Source organism: Lissotriton vulgaris, chromosome 4_1, assembly GCF_964263255.1.
Source record: "Lissotriton vulgaris chromosome 4_1, aLisVul1.2, whole genome shotgun sequence".
Lineage (NCBI taxonomy): Eukaryota > Metazoa > Chordata > Amphibia > Caudata > Salamandridae > Lissotriton > Lissotriton vulgaris.
The window spans coordinates 1,069,034,118-1,069,053,837 of record NC_141691.1 but is presented as its reverse complement, the minus strand read 5'-3'; the positions used below and the strand labels follow the sequence as shown (position 1 = coordinate 1,069,053,837).

Here is a 19,720-nt window from a genome sequence, read left to right as displayed (position 1 = left end):
ATTGGGACTGCGCATAGAAATCATATCAGTCTAGAAGAGAAGTGTTGATACTGTCCAAGTATTTCAGCCTTATTGAGACATGATGGCCTTCTCACATGAAAGGTTTATCAACCTAGCTGGGAAGTATTGAAATGTATATCATACCTTTTCAGAAGATTTCTTTCTTTACCTACAAGTACGGCAGCCTTCTTGGTAGTGTTGGTACCATCTAATAAATGGGTAGCAGCTCTGGTGAGAAATGGCGGTACTGTTCACGTAAAGGATAACATCGCTAATACAAGTGGTTTATTGAAGATACAGTGGCACTGGTGAAACGGTTTTTATTAATATGTTGATGACATGATAAGTTCCTAAACACATTTAATCTATGCAGCCTATGAGCTGCCTGATCTCATATTGTTCTTGGCACTAGCCATCTTCTGCTACTCTACACTCGCTCTCCGTAATGGTGAATTTGCTGGGTAAATTGTTTTCTTTACATCATATAACCCAATAAAAAGGCTTATAGAAGTGGTAATAAGTAATACATTCAAGGAGCTAAACCTGCTCCTGGAATAGCAGACTCATCATCAAAAGATATAAGATGTAAATCTACTCAATGATAAGAATCAATTTGTGGTCAGTGCCCAAGTGATCACACCATAACTGATAAAAAAGAAGTCCAAAGTGTGTATGTGCAAGACAAAACGTTGTATTAATAACAGTTATAGACCAATACAATAGTTTCAGAGGTTAGTTCAGTCACATGGTGATATAAATTCTACCGTTAAAGGTGATTGTTCCTAATGTTGATGGTGTCAACCAAGTTTTGGGGTATGTGCCAATAGGTCACACAAATGGTGTGAAAACATGGTCAAGACACTCGAACAGGTCATTACTGACCAAATCTGAAGGTTAGCAAATTGCAGGAATGATAGGCCACGTAGAGGCTTTTGGAAAAACGAATGCAGTTATGAGTCTGAATGAAATAAGATCAACCCACAGCAAATGCGATTGTCGGTGAAGGTCTTCATGTAAAGAAATACGCACCGTGCCTTCACCATTTTTCCACACCATTTGCGTGGCTGTCTGGCAAATGCCCTCTCGCCAGTTCAACTGCTCTCCACAATCACCTGCTGTGATTCCTAACCTCCTTTGTTCTGATGATAATCCAGGACCTCATTTAGAAGTGTTGAAATATCATTGACACCAAAAACATTGGGATCACGCACCATTAATTTATTAACACATTGATTCTTTAGAATTATTTGAAAATGAGGCCTGATGAGCCATTGTTGTTGTGTTATATGAAAGCCCAGGGCTCATATGAGGTCCACTTTGGGATACTCCTGTTGTACATTACGTTTAATACTTTCCAGGATATACTTGCAAATGCATCATTTGTCATACATTTACCAATGAACATTTGAGAGAGAACTCCAATGTACCTTTTATTTGCAGGGCTTAGAAACAGCTGTAGTGAGTTATGTACAAAGTTGTATTGACTTTTCTGTGCTATGTTTTACAAGAACTTCTCCCACTAAATGCTCCTTGTGTCTCTTCTTCACAAAAAATTAATAGTGAAAAGCTCCTAACCCCACTTTATAAAATGATATTTAAATTAGTTTCAACTTTCAACAATGTCACCCTTTTAAGGTGCTTTGAAATACATGATTTCGACACATTTCTCAGTAGTTTATGAGGATCACATAAAATCGCTGTTATCTACTGCTCTATACTTTTGACCAATATACCAGGCAAGATGTGGTTTATAATGTACCATTCTACCGTTGTTTTGCCAAGTATCTCTACAGGTAAAATTTTAATAAATTATAATAAATTAAAAGTGTAATGAAATGTATTATGCTATTCAAAATCTGGCACCCGTTTTTTATTATTTAAAGAACGCGGTCCTGCTCCACCCTTCTCCAACATGCTTTTCAATTGCTATTCTCCAAGGCCATGCCCCCAAAACATACTCACATGCGAAGGGCCTGAGATCACACACATCAGCTGAAACATAGATTTTTACACTTTTTAACTTGGTTTGTAAATTGGGCCCTAATTTGCCAAAAAATCTATTTGCGGATTTTCTGTCTTGCACAACTATGTTTGAGACGGTTGTTCACCTCGTTGTTTCATTTGGTGAGATTTTCCCCAGAATATCGCACGAATTGCAGATGTTGAAAAGTTGCGAATTCTCCCAATTGATTTATTCAATTACGGAAACCCCTAAAAGATGCTGACAGAGTCCCTGTACTTTTCGTACTGCAGATTGAACATTGTACTGCAATATAAAATAAAGCAAGTAATGTTAAAAATAGAGGGTGAAACTGAGGAAACTACAGTATTATGAAAAGCATACTTTTCCCCTGTCTAAGCAATCTTAATTCCTCATACGCATAAGAGAGGCACCACAAAGCATCAAAGAATGAGACAGAATGATGCAGATGCTAAAAGCTTTGTCAACGGCACTGTGGTTCACATTTTAATCTTCTATGTTTAGTTACTTTTCATCTGAACGTGTCAGAAGTAAAATCATAGGCCCTCATTTACAATATTTTGGCGTGGGACAGTGCTGTAAGCCTTACTGCGCTGCCCTGCATCAAAGGAAAAGGGCAGGAATACGCCTTATCTATAAGACTGTCCTCTGGCGCACAAACTGCTCTCAGGCAAAAGCAGGTTGTTTTTGTGAGGGAAGGGGCACCTTACCACACAAAACCACCCTTATGGCACCCCTAGGGAGGTTTAGACTTTTGACGCATTCCCAGGTTTACAGCACCTTGTAAATCTGGAGATGGGTTAAATGCCATGGGTGTTGCAGGGGGGCACCCTCCATAACGCCCATGGCACACTTCCCCATCGCAGTGTGAGGCAATGCAGCAAGGTGCACTGCGTCATCTCACTCCATATCTACAAGCCACAGAAAGCCATTTAGGTTGGCTTTGTGTGGCCTTGTAGATATGTCTAAGCCATGTGCACCACCCGCAAGTCACAAAAATTGACATTCCAGCAGCACACGGGGCTTGTAAATAAGCCCCTCTATGTATGATACTGTCCTCCATAAAGCCCATGCATTTCTCTGCTTTGATGTGACTTACACTGACTGGTTCCTGTTACTTTTCATGCAGGGCCCAGCCTTCTATCCCAGAGTGCTCTTCAGCTCAATTCGAAATCTGAAGGGTCTTTCCAGTACTCGTCCAGTTACCATAGCAACCAAACACTTGCTTTGGGAGAAACATCAACATTGCAGTTCCCAGCACGCAGCACTCAAGCCAGATCTGCTGCTCAGAGCTTCAATCAGGTATGTGTGAATGAAATCATATCTTTTTGCTTGACATCGTGCACTTCCTTTTTTCAATCCTCAGTCTTCTAACGTGCAGAGTTGTCTGTCTATTTTGTGATTGTGTTCCATTCAAAACACTGTACATGATGCAGCATTTCTAGATTTTTTTCTTTAGTCCATAATACGAGTGAAAGGAAGAAATGCATGTACATAAAAAGGTATTTTGTAAATTGCTCAGCTTGTGAAGGAGTAACTCAGACAGGTAAGAGAAATAGAAAATGAGAGGGAAAGACGCGGAGATGGGAGAATCAGAAATGTACATTTTCAATACTTATATTGAGAGAAAGGCTCCTCATCCTGAGAAAGGTTGAGGAGATTACGCTGGCCTGGTACATTTCTTCCGTTTCAGATTTCGAGAGGCCAACATAAGATTGTGTTTCTTCACATATTTATTTATCCAGATTTTCCAGTAGCTACATTTGCTGTCAAAAGACAGTGGCAGGGCACGCTGTGGCATTAGTGTAATCATGAATACAAAGGCGTGCACAAATATAGCTGGAAAGGGGACTGCCGGCTCCGAGAAAAAATGAGTATGAGGTGAATGATTTTTGTTCTATACAATTATCTCCACCTTACATTTTTGTTGCACATTCCAAAGCCACTGAGGTAGACTGCTGCACATAAGAGATGGATCAAGGAAGGTCCTCAGGATGAGGTTACGGTAAGAATCCTTCCCAAGGGAAGGCAGACAGGTGAAGGGAAATGAGGACGCGTCACAGAAACCCACTTTACTGGAGGTTAAACGGGTGCGCACCGTGCTGTTGGGGATGGATCCTCTAAATTGTTGGCAGAAGTGGACAAAATGACAAGACCCCAGGTGTTGTGGCTCAGTTGAAAGGTAGAGTTTTACAGGTAATATGGTGAGGAGAATGGGCCAAGTTAAATGTATAATCGAAGGTTGTTGATTTCAGTTTTGTCCGTGTTTACCATTAGGAAATGAGGTTACATGCAGCATTGTCCTGCATTGAGTCAGTGCATTGCTTTCGTCTCCTGGAGATGGGTGAAAGAGCGCAAGGGGAAAGGGTACGAGTGGTGTTTGTGAAAAGGAGAAAGGAGCAGATACCGGGCCTGGCGAATTGAGAGACGAGGCTGAGACACCAACTTCTCTTGGGGTCGGGATGGAGTTGCTGAAAAACCTTAGCCCCTTTCATGCAGTACACTGCTTGTGTGTTAATGACGAGCTGAGCTCGTCATGAACAATGGGATTCATAGATCATCAGCGGATAATTGAATGTTGTGCTCGACTTAGCTAAAGCTGCAGGAGGAGTCAAGTATGATGTTTAAGGAGCATAGATAATGGGGTATGATAATGACAGGAAGAGTGAGTGTTGAATGAGAGCCTTCTCAGAGAAGTGTAACCTATCAATGCCTAGTGGGGAATGAGTATGTATATGCACACAAAAGAGAATGAGTTTATTGACAAGAGATCACTTAAGAGCGTCCTAACAATTTGTAGTGAGTACAGGGTAGCAGGAGCAGCCCACACTGAATTCAAAGGTGTTGGTAGCAATTGCTGTGGAACTAAGAGTGCAAGCAAATGAACTAATCAATTTCTAGAAGTGTTGGGGAGGGTCCTAAAACAGATACCCCTATTCAATCTATAGCATATTTCTCAAGCGTGTTGGATTGAAAGTGATTTTTTTTAAAGTGTTCCAGACACAAGGTAAGGCATTCATACCCTAAAACATGAACAATATTTGGATGGCCATTAGAAACCATGTCTGCCCCTTTGAAATACAGCACTTAAAACAGGACTCTTTTATATAGTGGTAGAGTAACAGTATACAAAGGGCACATCACGTATTCTGCTACAGAAGAAATGATATTCAGGAATGAGTAATATTTTGTGATGGAATAATGTAACATATCAATATTCAGTAAAGACACCACGATACACCCACATGAATTCAAATAACACAAGTGACACATAAGGGTGATGATTTCATTTATATGCCCCTAGTCCTACTGATTTCACAAGCTCTAATGTGGTCCCTACAAAGTGTGAATGAATAATCTAAAAAAAAACAGGACAAAACTTGGACTGTGACAAAAAAGTGTGCTCAATTGCAAGTTGGGTAGAGTGGTGTCGCTGGGAGGGATGCTGTTCTCTGCAATTATACTCAGTGATCTCTCATCCAAATTCCACAGGTGCATGATCATTGTCCAGATTTTACTGTCTGGAAGATACCACAGGAAAATACAGCTGCAAAAATCACTTTAGGCTGCAGATTCAATTGGCCCCTGTCCCAGCCACCTGCCCAACTCCCCCTTGCGGTGATTGTGCCAGATCCTTATCTAAATTTTTATCAGATCTTACTGTTTATAAGGATCTCGGTCGACTGGATCTTTTTACCTGCTAAGAAGTGCAAAAGGGAGAAATCCAATAAAATCCCCTTCATCGATAAGACTCCTCAAAGTAAACTCGGAAGGATCACTGACTCTATCTCAAATTTAAGAGTTTTATTACAAAGCCAAAAATAACTGAACATACAAGCACCTCATTACGAGGTTAAAGAAATACATGGGCACTAATACAAAGTTCATTCTCCTGATTAACCTAATTCGATGCAAAGTAAAAAAGGATAAGCAATTCTAAAAAGATGAAACCAAGCGACAATTGCTCCAATATTCAAAGTAGTCTTCATCAGAGTACAGAAAGAAAATGTATTTGGTTAATTCTGTCCCTACTCTAACACTAAGGTGACATCCCTACATAACATCCCTCTGGCAAAATTAAAAAAAAAGGTGTCAGCTTGTGAAGACTTCCTCAAAGTACATTCACATTGAAACTGAATCAAACTGTCTAAGTCTTCATTCCTAGAATCAATCCCTTCTCTTACCCTCCTAATGGCTCTCTACTCTCGTCAACCCTCTCTGCCTTATCTAACTCTCCTCTTTCATCTGCCTCTCCTCCCTCGGTATGAAAGGGTAATTGTGCCGTCAAGGGTTTTTGTTAAACTGTTGAATATTCAGAATTATATATTATTTAGTGGTCCTAAACATTTGACACCACTGATGCACAATTTGTGTCAGACAACGTTTTTAGACAAATAGAGCTAATACCAGACGGTAATAAAAAGAGAGAGCAATAGCGGGGTGTATGGAAAAGTTCTGTTTGTTTTAATTATTTGCACAACTCCTAAAACACACCCCAACACACCTCCTGTGGACGCACATCTTCGGCAGGTGATTTTTCACAACTTGTGCTTCATCCAAGAACGGGTGAGGATCCCAAATGTCTCCAGCAAGGATGGTTCATTATCGCATACCAACGTAACTGTGTTTCAGGTCTCCTCCATACCTACCTCCTAAAACAATGAGCATCTGTCTAGCTAACGAGGAAAATGTCCTTGCACCTGCAATGGAAAACATGTGAACAGGTCAACCTTGCACGTACAATTTTGCTGACTACATTCTATTGAGAGCCTTCCCAAGGAAACATTTATTTCAGGTCCTCTCTGCTCTGCTAACATAAGAAACCACAAACAGCCCTTTCATGGCAAAACGTGAATATTCATTAAATACAGGTCTCTACACATTCAAACCTACACAATGTTAATAATTTTACATTTATAAACATTGCATTTCTCATGTTTAAGGCACTATGGTCATTCCTACACATCCAGACTTTTATATGGCATATTTAAATCTAAAAAACAGTTTATTGACAATCTACAATGAGTTCAGATCCTATTGCAGCTAGAACATGTTGCAAGGTTCCAAAGCGAACAGTTATCAGATCTTGAGTTGATGCTTCAAACTCAAAGGACGGAAAAACGAATCGATGTAAGATCGTCAGTGGCCCTTAGATTTCAAGTCCGGGCACTAGGAGTACCACTTTGATCTTTAGTATCGGATTCCTGCTGATCTCACTCACGGACCTCAGCTTCCCCGAACTCACTACCCCGGCATCAGTAACTGCGTGAGTCCACTCTGGGGAAGCGTATCTCTGGCAAGGCAATTCTGTCCTCTTGGATCATCTCTAGCCTTGATTTTGCTCTTCATCGCTCTCCTCTGATTCTGAGACCTCTGACACAGGAGCAAGGTCCCTTTCGGGAGCCAGTCGCAGATTCAACCTTCTCTGTCTCCCAGGCCACGCTTCTTCTGTGCTGTTAGCCCTTCTGCTTTCTGGCTGATCAGACTGTGCACCTCTTCCTTCTGCTGAGTCTGACTCTGAACCACGCCCAGACTGGATTTCTTCCTCAGAGTCAGTATCCGGGTTCTGGCCAGTCAACCCACCTCAACTCGGCCTGGTGAACCAATAACTTCGCCAGCAACCCTCGCAGCTTGGCTTAACCTCTCTCGTGGCCCTGCCACCACAGCCGGATTTTCATTTGGGAGAGGCGCTGTTTCTTTCAAGGGTGTTGGGACTCTGCAGATGTGAGAGGCATGTACCCAGTTTGGCAGTCCTCCACACTTCACTGCTGTGTTCGTCACCAGTATCACCTGGTATGGGCCTTGCCACCGAGCATCCAAACAGCTCTTCCTCAAGTGCTTACGGACAAGCACCCAATCCCCAGGACATAAGTTGAGGCAAAGGTCGCTTGCAGCTGGGACAGCGGCATCCTCCACTTGCTGAGACACAGAACGGACCCCATCAGCTAGTTCTTTGCAGTAATCAAGGATCAAATCATCAGTGATGTTTATCAACGCTGTGGCTGGCACTGCTGGCAACCGCATCGCCCTCCTCGTTAAGATCTCATGTGGGGATAGACCGGTCTTCCTATCTGGCACACTCATAAGCACCAGGGGCAATGCATCGGGCCACTTCAAGGATGCAGACGAACACACTTTTGCCATCTGTGCTTTCAAAGTCCCATTGAGCTGCTCCACTATCCCAGAAGCCTCTGGTCAATAACTACAATGCAGTCTCTGATCAACGCTTAAAGCAGGGCAAAGCAACTTCATGATCTCGCTGTGAAAGTGTGTTCCTCTGTCCGACTCCAAAGAGGTTGGAAAACCGAACCTAGGAATCAGTTCTCTCGATAACAACTTTGCGACAGTGAGGGTATCACATCTCCTAGTTGGGTAAGCTCCACCCACCATGAAAACACACACACCACCACTAAAACGTACCTCAATAAAGTCCAACTGCATTCTATTAAAGGGTCCCCTGACCTTCCAATGTGACTCAAAGTGACCACAGTCTTTTTACCAGCATTCATTTGTTGACAGGTAATACACCACTGACACACAGCTTCAGCAACTGCACAAAATCATGGATTATACCACGTCTGTCTGAACACTCGTACCATTGCATCCCTTCCAAGGTGCATCGCACCATGAATATGTCTCGCCATCTGACTCAAAAGGTCATCTGGTAAAACTGCCCGTCCATCATTCGAAACCCAAATGTCAAAATCCCCTTTCTCACATCCAGATTTGATCCACACGTTCCTTTCCTGCTCTGAGACCACATCCTGCAGGCGCTTGAGCTCATTCCAAGTGCCTGCCATGGCTAACATCATGTTGAGCTCGGTTCCTTCTTGGCTCTCTCCTGTGTAATCTCCTATAAATATACACTCTTGTTCAGCACAAAAGCGTACAACGTTATAAGCGTACTTATTGCCGAGAGAGACAAAATCTGTTCCCTTCTCATGTGCTGTACACTTCACAACTGCTATTTTTTTAGGACGTTGTAATGCCTCTAACAGTTGTCTTACAAATTCATGATTCCTAATGGGAGAACAAGATGATGTCATATAACCTCTTTGAGACCATAGCTGCCAAGTTCATGAACCACACAAACCCATACTGGCTGTTGGTGTAGATGGTGATTCAGATCTGATCAGCAGCTAAACAGGCATGAGTCAAAGCAATTATTTCAGTATCCTGTGCAGAGGATACTGCTTCTAGATAAGCAGCTTCAACCACTCCTGAGATGGTACATATAGCAAATGCTACCCTCATCTGACCCACACTGTCTCTTAAGCCTGAACCATCAACAAAGAAGATCTCATCGGGGTCAGATAGAGGTTCATCAACAATGTCGGGTCTTGGTTTGGTGCAGAGTTCAGTCACATCCAGACAGTCATGGTCTTCAAAATCTTCATCATCAACATTTGGTAAAGGCATCAATGTAGCGGGATTTAAGACCGAACACCTTCTCAGAATCACATTCTCCACGGCAAGTATAACCTGCTTGTAGCGTTTAAGTCTGTTATTGGTCAGGTGCTGGGTCTTAGTCCTTGTCATTAACAGTTCAACAGAATGTGGAAAATGTACAATCAATGGATGACCCATCACAATGCATTCACATCTCTCAATGCTGACACCGGCTGCAGCAACGGATTTGACACATCCGGGCAACGCTGAAGCTACTGGATCTAAAGTAGCTGAAAAGTAGGCAGCCGGTCTACGGACCTCCATGATTCTGAGTCAGGACTGACAATGCACAACCTTCCCTCTCAAAACAGAACAGTGAAAAAGATTTGTTGTAATCAGGCATTCCCAGAGCACACACACCTGCTCAGAGCCAGCATATCCTCGTGGGTGACGGGGTGCTTTACAAATTACCAACACAAATTCTCCAAAAGAGGATACTATAGCACCTCCAATCCCATCAACTTCCAGCACTGCGGGCCTCAAGTCTGCTGTAAAAGTGGCAGGTTTCTCTGTGCTGACCATGGAAGTTTTAATTCCATGTTAATCGTATCATGTGATGTCAGAGGTTGGGTGACAGAAACAGTTTGATCTTGGACAAATTACGTTTGAGCCAATTAGGTAATTGTTTTAGCTTTTTCTGCCATTTCTGTTTTTAGCCAGATATTCGCAGGCTTCACTTGTGTGATTTCATCTTATTTTGGGCCATGGTCAGCGGACTCGATAATTCTCGCCTCAGTGCCTACTCCAACCATGGGTCCCACTCAGCAACTCTGGGCAATAGCTTGCTTAATCTCTACTAACGGCCCTATCAGCGCCGGGGATGCTTGTCTTCACCTTGGAGATGCCCAGGAGGGACCATCTCACAGGGAAAGCCAGGATGGGTTCCCCAGCGGTATACAGCGCCGGGACGCCCCTTTGCTGGGGCAGCTGTGCGCTTTACAAGTATACGACATTTAACGACATTTAACATTTTGAAAGTATAATGTTTCCGTTTACCTCAGATGATGCCTTACCCATTTTCCCTCCACCTGTCTGCCTGTCGATTGCTATCTCTAACTAGGAAGTTGAACTACATCTCCCTAGTAGGAGGGTGCATCCCAGTGGCTTAGCAGAAAATGTTGGGGTGCCCTGCAGACAGTGAAGAGGGGCCCCTGAATCTCCTAACTATCACCGATATTCATTGAAATTGGACTGAATGGGGGCCCACTAGAGGCTTGCTCCTGCCTATGCTGCAGGGGCTTCTGTTATGCCTCCAGTGCATCTTAAAGCTATAGTCACTATGCCAGTGTGGTTCTAGTGGGGTAAAATGTAGGGCTCTGTAGAAGACTGCGATTTTGCCAGCTTTAAGCATATTGAAAATCAAGAATTTGTTAAAGACCCGGAGGCATGATCATGTGCATATCTTTTAATGGCTTCCCTTAATTTATATGCACATAATCAAAGCCCCGGTATTGACATAACTTCTGTGCCATTTTGACAAGAGGATCATATCATTAAGAGGCCAACATGCTCCCTGTTATGATATTCTGTAGGGGCATTCGTAATGTTTCTGCAACCTTCCTCCTTCCAGCCTTAACCTTCCCCCCCCCGCCCATGAAAAAAAGGTATTTTCCAATTTCATCACTAGAAGACTTTGGTCTGCAGTAGTTACCAAGCAGCCATGTAAAACATTACAGGACTATCAGAAGAGTTATAAAGCTAGACCAATGGCAGAAAGTGCACCATGCAATAATATAACATAAACACTCCATCCTCTTCCTCTACTGGTACAGTTATTCTATCTTTTTGTATTGCATCAATAACACTGGAAGGGATAGCAGCCAAGGATAAAAGCTCCTTTGTCCTGGTGTATGCTGATATCGTGGTACAATGAGGGTTGTTTTAGTTGTAGGAGAGTAGGGTCTGCTTCCTATGGTCACCCCCACTTTTTGCTGTGATTTTCTGGTTTTTCAACTTTAGTGTGGCTGTGGGCCTGCTAATCAGACCCACAGCCCAGCTGTTCTCCCTCTAAATTGATACCATGTACTTTAGGTACATACCAGATTGGGTATTGGGTCACCTTGGTGAACCCCTGTATAGTGTACCATAGGTACCCAGGGCATAGGTGCATCCAAGGCCTACCAGGGGCTGCAGCATGTATTATGCCACCCCTGGCTGGCCCTCCAAATTGACCCACAGGCTGATCACTCAGCTTGTTAAGGTGGTGCAATCACCCCTTACTTAGATATAGTATACCTATATCTACCTTATATATAGACACATATGCACCTATAAATCACTCTTATGGTAGGCCTCAACAATCCTGGAGGCAGAGTGCTTGGTTTTATGTGAAAGGGTGCCCTAGCATGAGCTGAGCCCCTCTGCAGCTTTCGGAACAATCTCCTTATAGCTGTTCTATGATATAGCCATTCTATATACTCTTAAGTGCATTATAATCCTCGCAGTTAATGCAAACTTTGGTTTGGCTTTATCAAAACATATCGTGTGAGGTGTCAAACACTTTGGAATACTCCCCCCCCCCCGCCAATTCTGGCGGCGGGGGTAGCATTCCACCCTTCTAGAGGGAAAATACATGTATGTTACTGCTTTACCCGGTTAAAGTTAAACAGAGCCCCAGCATCACAAAATGGATGCTGCTGCCACAGACACAAGTCTGGCCTCCTGCTGCTGGACGAAACTCCGGCAGGAGAGGACTGGACAATAGGTTTCCTGTCCAGGGAGGTGCCAGCATCTCCGCAGATAGGCAGATGTGTATTGGGACAGGGAGGGCTGCATCAGCAGATGCTTTTTGAGACACTGCCTGGGGCACACAAAGTGCTCCATGCATAGCCCGGTTCAAACCAGTTGCTGGGGCACTCCAGCCCCAGCTCTGGCACAAAACTAGACAAAGGGAAAGGGGTGTAACCACCCCCTTCTCAGGTCCACCCATAGGAGGGACTTAAGCAGGTAATCCAGCACCTTAGCTTAGCACAGGAGTTTGTCTCAGACAGAGGTGCAAACTTTATGTCTGGATATTTGACTGCTATGTGGAAGGAGTGTGGAGTGAACTACAAGTTCACCACACCCTATCATCCACATTGCAACGGTCTGGTGGAGAGATTCAACAAGACCTTAAAGGGCATGATCAAGGGTTTACCTGAAAAGCTTAGGCGACAATGGGACATCCTGCAGCCCTGCCTTTTGTTTGCTTACAGAGAGGTCCCACAGAAGGGGGTTGGCTACAGCCCTTTTGAGCTCATGTTTGGGCATCCTGTATGAGGACCCCTTTGTCTGGTTAATGAGGGATGGGAGTTACCTCTCAAACCTCCCAAACAAGACATTGTGGAATATGTACTTGGTCTCCGCTCCAGGATGGCTGAGTATATGAAAAAGGCATCCAAAAACCTTGAGGCTAGCCAGGAATTACAGAAAGCCTGGCATGACCAAAAGGCTGTGCTGACTGTTTACCAGCCAGGACAGAAAGTGTGGGTGTTGGAGCAGTGGCCCCAGCAGCTCTCCAAGACAAATGGTCTGGACCCCACACTATTGTTGAGCAAAAGGGAGAGGTAACCTATTTGGTTGAGCTTGGAACTACCAGGATCCCCCACAGGATGCTACATGGCAACAGATTGAAGCCATATGTTGACAGGGCAGACATGGGCTTGCTCATGGCTACAGATGAGGGACAGGAGGAGGAGAGTGACCCTCTCCCAGACCTGCTTTCTCAGAACTCTGATGATGGTTCAGTTGATGGTGTAGTCTTGGCAGGCAGCCTCACTGACCAACAGCAACAGGACAAGTCAGACTTCCTGATGCACTCATGAAGTGGACACTGGGGACAGTCTGCCTGTTAAAAGTAAGATTTACAGGCAACCTGATCATGTCAGGGACTGTATCAGGACAGATGTCCAAAAGATGTTAGAGTTGGGAGTCATTGAGCCCTCCGAGAGCCCTTGGGCCAGTCCAGAAGTCCTGGTGCCTAAACCTCACACCCAAGATGGTAAGAGAGAGATGAGGTTTTGCGTGGATTACAGAGGCCTCAATGCTGTCACTAGGACAGATGCCCACCCAATACCAAGGGCAGATGAACTCATTGACAGATTGGCATCTGCCAAGTATTTGAGTACATTTGACTTGACAGCTGGCTACTGGCAGATCAGACTAGCTGATTATGCAAAAGCCAAAACAGCATGTTCAACCCCAGGAGGATATTATCAATTTGTTGTAATGCCCTTTGGTCTGAAAAATGCACCTGGCACATTCCAAATGTTGGTGAACAAAGTCCTCTCAGGTCTGGATGACTACTGTGCAGCTTATCTAGATGATATTGAAGTCTTTAGCTCCACTTGGGAAGATCACCTGAAGAATGTTTTGAAGGCCCTGCAAAAGGCAGGCCTAACTATCAAGGCTACCAAGTGCCAGATAGGGCAGAGCAGGGTTGTATACCTGGGCCACCTTGTAGGCGGAGGTCAGGTTCAACCATTGGAGAGCAAGATCCAGACCATAAAGGACTGGACTGATACCACCACCCAGACACAGGTCAGAGCTTTCTTGGGCCTGACTGGGTACTACAGGAAATTTGTCAAGGGCTATGGGTCCATTGTGACAACCTTTAATGACTTAACTTCCAGGAAAATGCCAAATAAAGTTCAGTGGACAGTAAGCTGTCAAAAGGCATTTGATGACCTGAAGCAGGCCATGTGCACTGCTCCTATTCTGCAAAGTCCAGACTACTCCAAATAATTCATTGTTCAAACAGATGCTTCTGAGTTGGATGTAGGTGCTGTTCTTTCACAACTGAATAATGATGGTCAAGACCAGCCAGTAGCTTTTATGAGCAGAAGGCTGACCCCCTAGAGAGAAACGTTGGTCAGCTATTGAGAGGGAGGCCTTTGCTGTGGTGTGGGCACTGAAGAAGCTGAGGCCATACTTGTTTGGTATTCACTTCAGGATTCAGACAGACCATAAGCCCCTCTTGTGGCTAAATCAGATGAAGGGTGAAAATCCCAAACTGCTTAGGTTGTCAATTTCCCTACAGGGGATGGACTTTACAGTGGAACATAGACCTGGGACTGACCATGCCAATGCAGATGGACTCCAGATATTTCCACTTAGAACATGAAGACTTAACTGGTCAAGGTTAGTTTAATGTCCCTGCGTTTGGGGGGGGGGGGGGGTTGTGTAGGAGAGTAGGGTCTGCTTCCTATGGTCACCCCCACTTTTTGCTGTGATTTTCTGGTTTTTCGACATTAGTGTGGCTGTGGGCCTGCTAATCAGACCCACAGCCCAGCTGTTCTCTCTCTAAATGGATACCATGTACTTTAGGTACATACCAGATTGGGTATTGGGTCACCTTTGTGAGCCCCTGTATAGTGTACCATAGGTACCAAGGGCATAGGTGCATCCAAGGCCTACCAGGGACTGCAGCATGTATTATGCCACCCCTGGCTGGCCCTCCAAACTGAACACCACAGGCTGATCACTCAGCTTGGGTAAGGTGGTGCAATCACCCCTTACTTAGATATAGTATACCTATATCTACCTTATACATAGACACATATGCACCTATAAGTCACTCCTATGGTAGGTCTCGACAATCCTGGAGGCAGAGTGCTTGGTTTTATGTGAGAGGGTGCCCTAGCATGAGCTGAGCCCCTCTGCAGCTTTCGGAACCATCTCCTTATAGCTGTTCTCTGATACAGCCATACAATATACTCTTAAGTGCATTATAATCCTCACGGTTAATGCTAACTTTGCTTTGGCTTTATCAAAACATGTTGTGTAAGGTGTCAAACACTTTGGAATACTACCCCCCGCCAATTCTGGTGGCGGGGGTAGCATTCCACCCTTCTAGAGGGAAAAGACATGCATGTTACTGCTTTACCGGTTAAAGTTAAACAGAGCCCCAGCATCACAAAATGGATGCTGCTGCCACAGACACAAGTCTGACCTCCTGCTGCTGGACGAAACTCCGGCAGGGGAGGCCTGGACAATAGGTTTCCTGTCCAGGGAGGTGCCAGCACCTCCCCAGACAAGCAGATGTGTATTGGGACTGGGAGGGCTGCATCAGCAGATGCTTTTTGAGACACTGCCTGGGGCACATAAGGTGCTCCATGCATAGCCCGGTGCAAACCAGTTGCTGGGGCAGTCCAGCCCCAGCTCTGGCGCGAAACTGGACAAAGGGAAAGGGGTGTAACCATCCCCTTCTCAGGTCCACCCATAGGAGGGACCTAGGCAGGTAATCCAGCCCTTTAGCTTAGTATAAGTATAGGAGCTGTGTCCCCAGGACTTTAGATTATCCTAGAAAGAAACTTTGATACAGAACTCTTGGACCTTCGACATTCTATTCTGACTAGAAGACGGAAGACATCTCCCTTGTGGTCAAGGAGTGACCACCCTGTGCAAACAGGCACCACCAGTAACTTGCCGGTCTGCTTTGTCGACGCTCCTGCCGGAACCCGAAGACTCAGCGACACAGGAACTGGACTCCCAGACTTCTCTAACTCCGACCCACATCCACAGCAAAGCTGAGACCTGTGGCGGACACAAGAGACGTGGGACCGGACACCCTGGACATCCTTCATTTTGCTAACAGCTCGACTACTGAGGTACTCTTGCAGTTGTGCATTGGGGTGCGAAAAGCCCCAGACCCGAGCGCCATTTGCACCGAAGCTCAGCCCTCCACACTCCACGAGTGCCGCGTAGGGTCCGCTCTTGCATTTCAGCTCGACGCGTCTTCTCGGTTCCTTGCCCATTGGCTAGTGAGCCCCCTGAAGACTTTCCTTTTGAACTAAACTGCTTTCCTGGTTGCTTCAGGCTTGCTCCAGCTTCACTTCAAAGGAGAAGCGCCACAGAGCCAGTCTCGACATCCTGCGTGGGTTGCAGTTGCCAAGGCTTGTTGGGTCCAATCCGGATACCGACACCGCAGTCAACTAGATCCTTCGTGGGACAGCTCAAATCCAACACCTGGTCATCGTCGATGCCTCCTGGACCTCGTGGCTGAAGAGACAAGCTCCCCTTCTTCACCTTCAAGCACGCGACATCGCCTGGTTCCTTACTGGTTCCTTCCTGGTCACTGACTAGTGACCCAGACTCTGTCCCCTCTGCTTTCAGGTTCTTCACATCACCGATCCACCCTTGGATCTACCCGGACTCTTTTCCTCTTGTCGCCTGCAGCACTTCTTTGCAGCTCTCCATAGAAAACGACGACGAAACCCGACACCAAAAGGCACCTATGCACCCGGCTTCCCTGGGTGAGGTAACACGAGCACTCCGGTGCTCCCGTGGGTCTTGACTCTCGAAGTGTCCTAGTCTAAAGGGGTTTTATCGTAGACCATCCGGAAGTGTCCTAAAATAGTAACTTTTTAACTTCTTCATTTCCCATTATAAGTCAATGGTAACTCACGACTGTGTTTAGACACAGCACGCGTCTCCCGTGGTCCTCCTACTTCCTAATCCTTGGTTGTTTAGTGTAGCCCCAGCGATTCTACAGGCCCTAGGCCTGCTGTCTAACTGTCACGTGGGTCTTATACCACTTCTTTAGTATATGGTTTGTGAGGCCCCTAGGGCATAACTGTATTTGTCCAACTTTTCGTATGCTAATTGAGTAACTTTTGATGTACTTTTACCACTGACCTCATAAAGAGTGCAGAGGGGTTGTGTTTAGAATAAATACATATATGTTTGATATATACCTTGTGTGGTGTCCTTTCATTTTGTGTTCAAGGGATTATAATTGGTAAAACAGCTTGCTTCACATGCTCTCTGAAGTCTTAGCCTAAGACGGCTGGTCCATGCTACCACTAGGATAGCTTGTCTATAAGGTTGACTTTACAACCACCTTCAATGAGGGTCGATTAGACTGGTGCAAGGTGCCGACTAGAATAGTGTACATCATATGCCATGCTAACTTCTCACATTAGTGACCCCACGATTGATACACCTGATGATCCTGCTCTCACCAGAGATGGGGCTTTAGTTGAGTTGAACATACAGTCTAGTTAAAGGTAGTTATAAAGATAGTATATGTATTTAATCGAAAATCCGAGAAGGTTCATGGGTGAAAACAGTAGAAAATGGAATACAAAACTAGACTTAAGGTTCATTTATGGGGCCCCGTAATAAGCATTTCCTCAGACGGTCCACAAGAGTCTATGGAAACTAAAAATCGGATCCTAAAGGCTTTATGGGTCTTGCCAATAGGACAAGCAGCATGCAGCCGGCTGTGTCATGAGTGTAGCAGATAGGTCTGTGGGAGGGGGATTGCCTTAGTGAAAAAGGTATCCTTGGGTTTAAATATACAACTATAGCTCAGTTCACAGAAGCAAGAGCTGGTCATCTGGTATGCCTGAAGTGTGTTCCATCGGTACAAAAGGGGGTGGTGATGGACGGAGCATCTGAATCAATCAAACACTCACACCCAGTCAAAAGATCTGGGTTTAATCCATCACCGTTCTTTAGCCCACTCTGCCACCCCAGTTCAGAAATGGCTATATGCAAATCAGTCTGACCCTGTGCCTCATGGGAACAGTCCAGCTCGAACTGCCAAGCCATGTCTTCCCTGGACCGGAAACAAGCTTCCGAGGACCGGTTTCTGGCATTCCAGCCGTCTTCAGCCCGGCTTGCTTGAATCCAGTGGCAAAGTGAGCAAGGGACTCACGTCTGAGCATACCCTGCCACACTTATGGCGGCTAAAAGCGGTACAAAAGGGGGTGGTGATGGACGGAGCATCTGAATCAATCAAACACTCACACCCAGTCAAAAGATCAGTGTGTTCCATGGCCTAGTGAATTAAACTTTATAAGAAGAAATGACTGTAATAGTACAAAGCACTTCCCAAGGGCTAAAGTATTAGGAGTACTGGACATATTTGTTTACTCCAGTTGATTCTCATAAAAATGAATTGCAGACGGTGACTAGGGATGCTCCATTGACTCTGATAAGTTTGGGGGCCTTACAGTCACAAAACTGTAAGACAAAGAAAATGTTCAAATCAGAGGAAGCCACTGCTACAGACCAGCACAAGATGCATGTTTTTCAGATTACTATATCTTTCTGGTAAAAGAAAAAATTACTAGGCTATGCAAGGGCATGCTAAAATGCAGCTGAGATGGTTCGCACAGTTGTAGCTGATGGCGCACAGATATCTGCACTTCAATCCCTTAGTAAAATTATTGAATATATTTCCCCACTGGTTGAGTAAACCTGTGTTTGTTGACTTAAAGCATTGTTAGGGAGTTAACATCAGAAATACAGTTTCAATTTGTGAAGCAAATGTGACTCCACAATGAAGACCAGGAATCAATAAATTCAAATTTACTGGCAGTTGACAGTACGCAGTTATAGTTAGGATGTAGTTTCCATAGGAAGAACGCTTTTTCATTTGGCAATAACTTTGGCTTCATTTGATGATTCCTCCCTAAATTTTCAAAACTAGTAAAACACTCACTCCAGCTGCGGTCTTGAACGTTTCATGGTGATCTGTCAAGCAGGGAACTAGAAAAAGGATGGATCCCAAATTGTGTTTTCCCCATGTCAATTCCCATTGAAATTTTAAACACAACTACTGCCCCAAAATGCTGAAAGGTATTACACCAAATTTGGCAGAAAGGTAGCTGTTGGTCTAGAAAGCAACTTTTTCGTAAATTGGCATAAATCCATTCAGTAGTTTTTTTTATATTAAGGAAAATCCAAATTTGGATATATAGGGACACAGGGGCTAAGTGAACCCTCCTGATCTCGTGCTGATATCTGATTGGCTGCCAACACTCAAACCAGGAAGTTTGGGCAGCCATCTTGGGACTCGGCTTGAGCCAAGTCCCAGAAAAAAAGTTTTTAAGAAACAGAAAGGGGCAGGGTAGGAATACCCTGACCTTACAGGCCTCTCTGGGGGTACCCACACTTACCCCGCAGGGCCAAGAAAGCATTTTGTCTGTTTAATTTGCGCCGGGAGCCGTGTTGGATTTGCAGCTGCTGCTGAACTTTTTTTTTTCTTAAAGAAGCGCCGGCTTCAGTGCTTCTTTACTAATAGGCCCCGGGTGCGACAGGTCCCCGGGGCATGCGGAAAAAGAAAGTAGGACAGGCGAACTGCCCCCCCTGCCAGGATTATAAAAGCCCCGGTGACCACCACCTCCCTGAGGTTCATGCATTGTTAAAGGGGAGGCCTCTTTGACCTCCCTGGCTCTGGGTCCCCACCACCTCCTCTGGCCACATTCAAAAACTAAATCATGGGCCTCCTAGATTCCCCTATGTGCCAGGGACCACCTCCCCCCAGGGGCTATGCAATTTGTAATAGGGAGCCACAGGGACGCC

At 44.9% G+C, this 19,720-nt stretch overlaps 1 protein-coding gene across 1 annotated transcript in view; it reads left to right on the top strand.

The window, feature by feature from the left end:
• The window catches only part of CTNND2 (catenin delta 2), a 3,070,130-nt gene that overhangs the window by 1,352,611 nt on the left and 1,697,799 nt on the right, over positions 1 to 19,720 (top strand). The window contains exon 6 of the mRNA XM_086965298.1: positions 3,111 to 3,283. Coding sequence (XP_086821424.1) covers positions 3,111 to 3,283 — 173 coding nt within the window. The remainder of the gene's footprint in view (positions 1 to 3,110; positions 3,284 to 19,720) is intronic.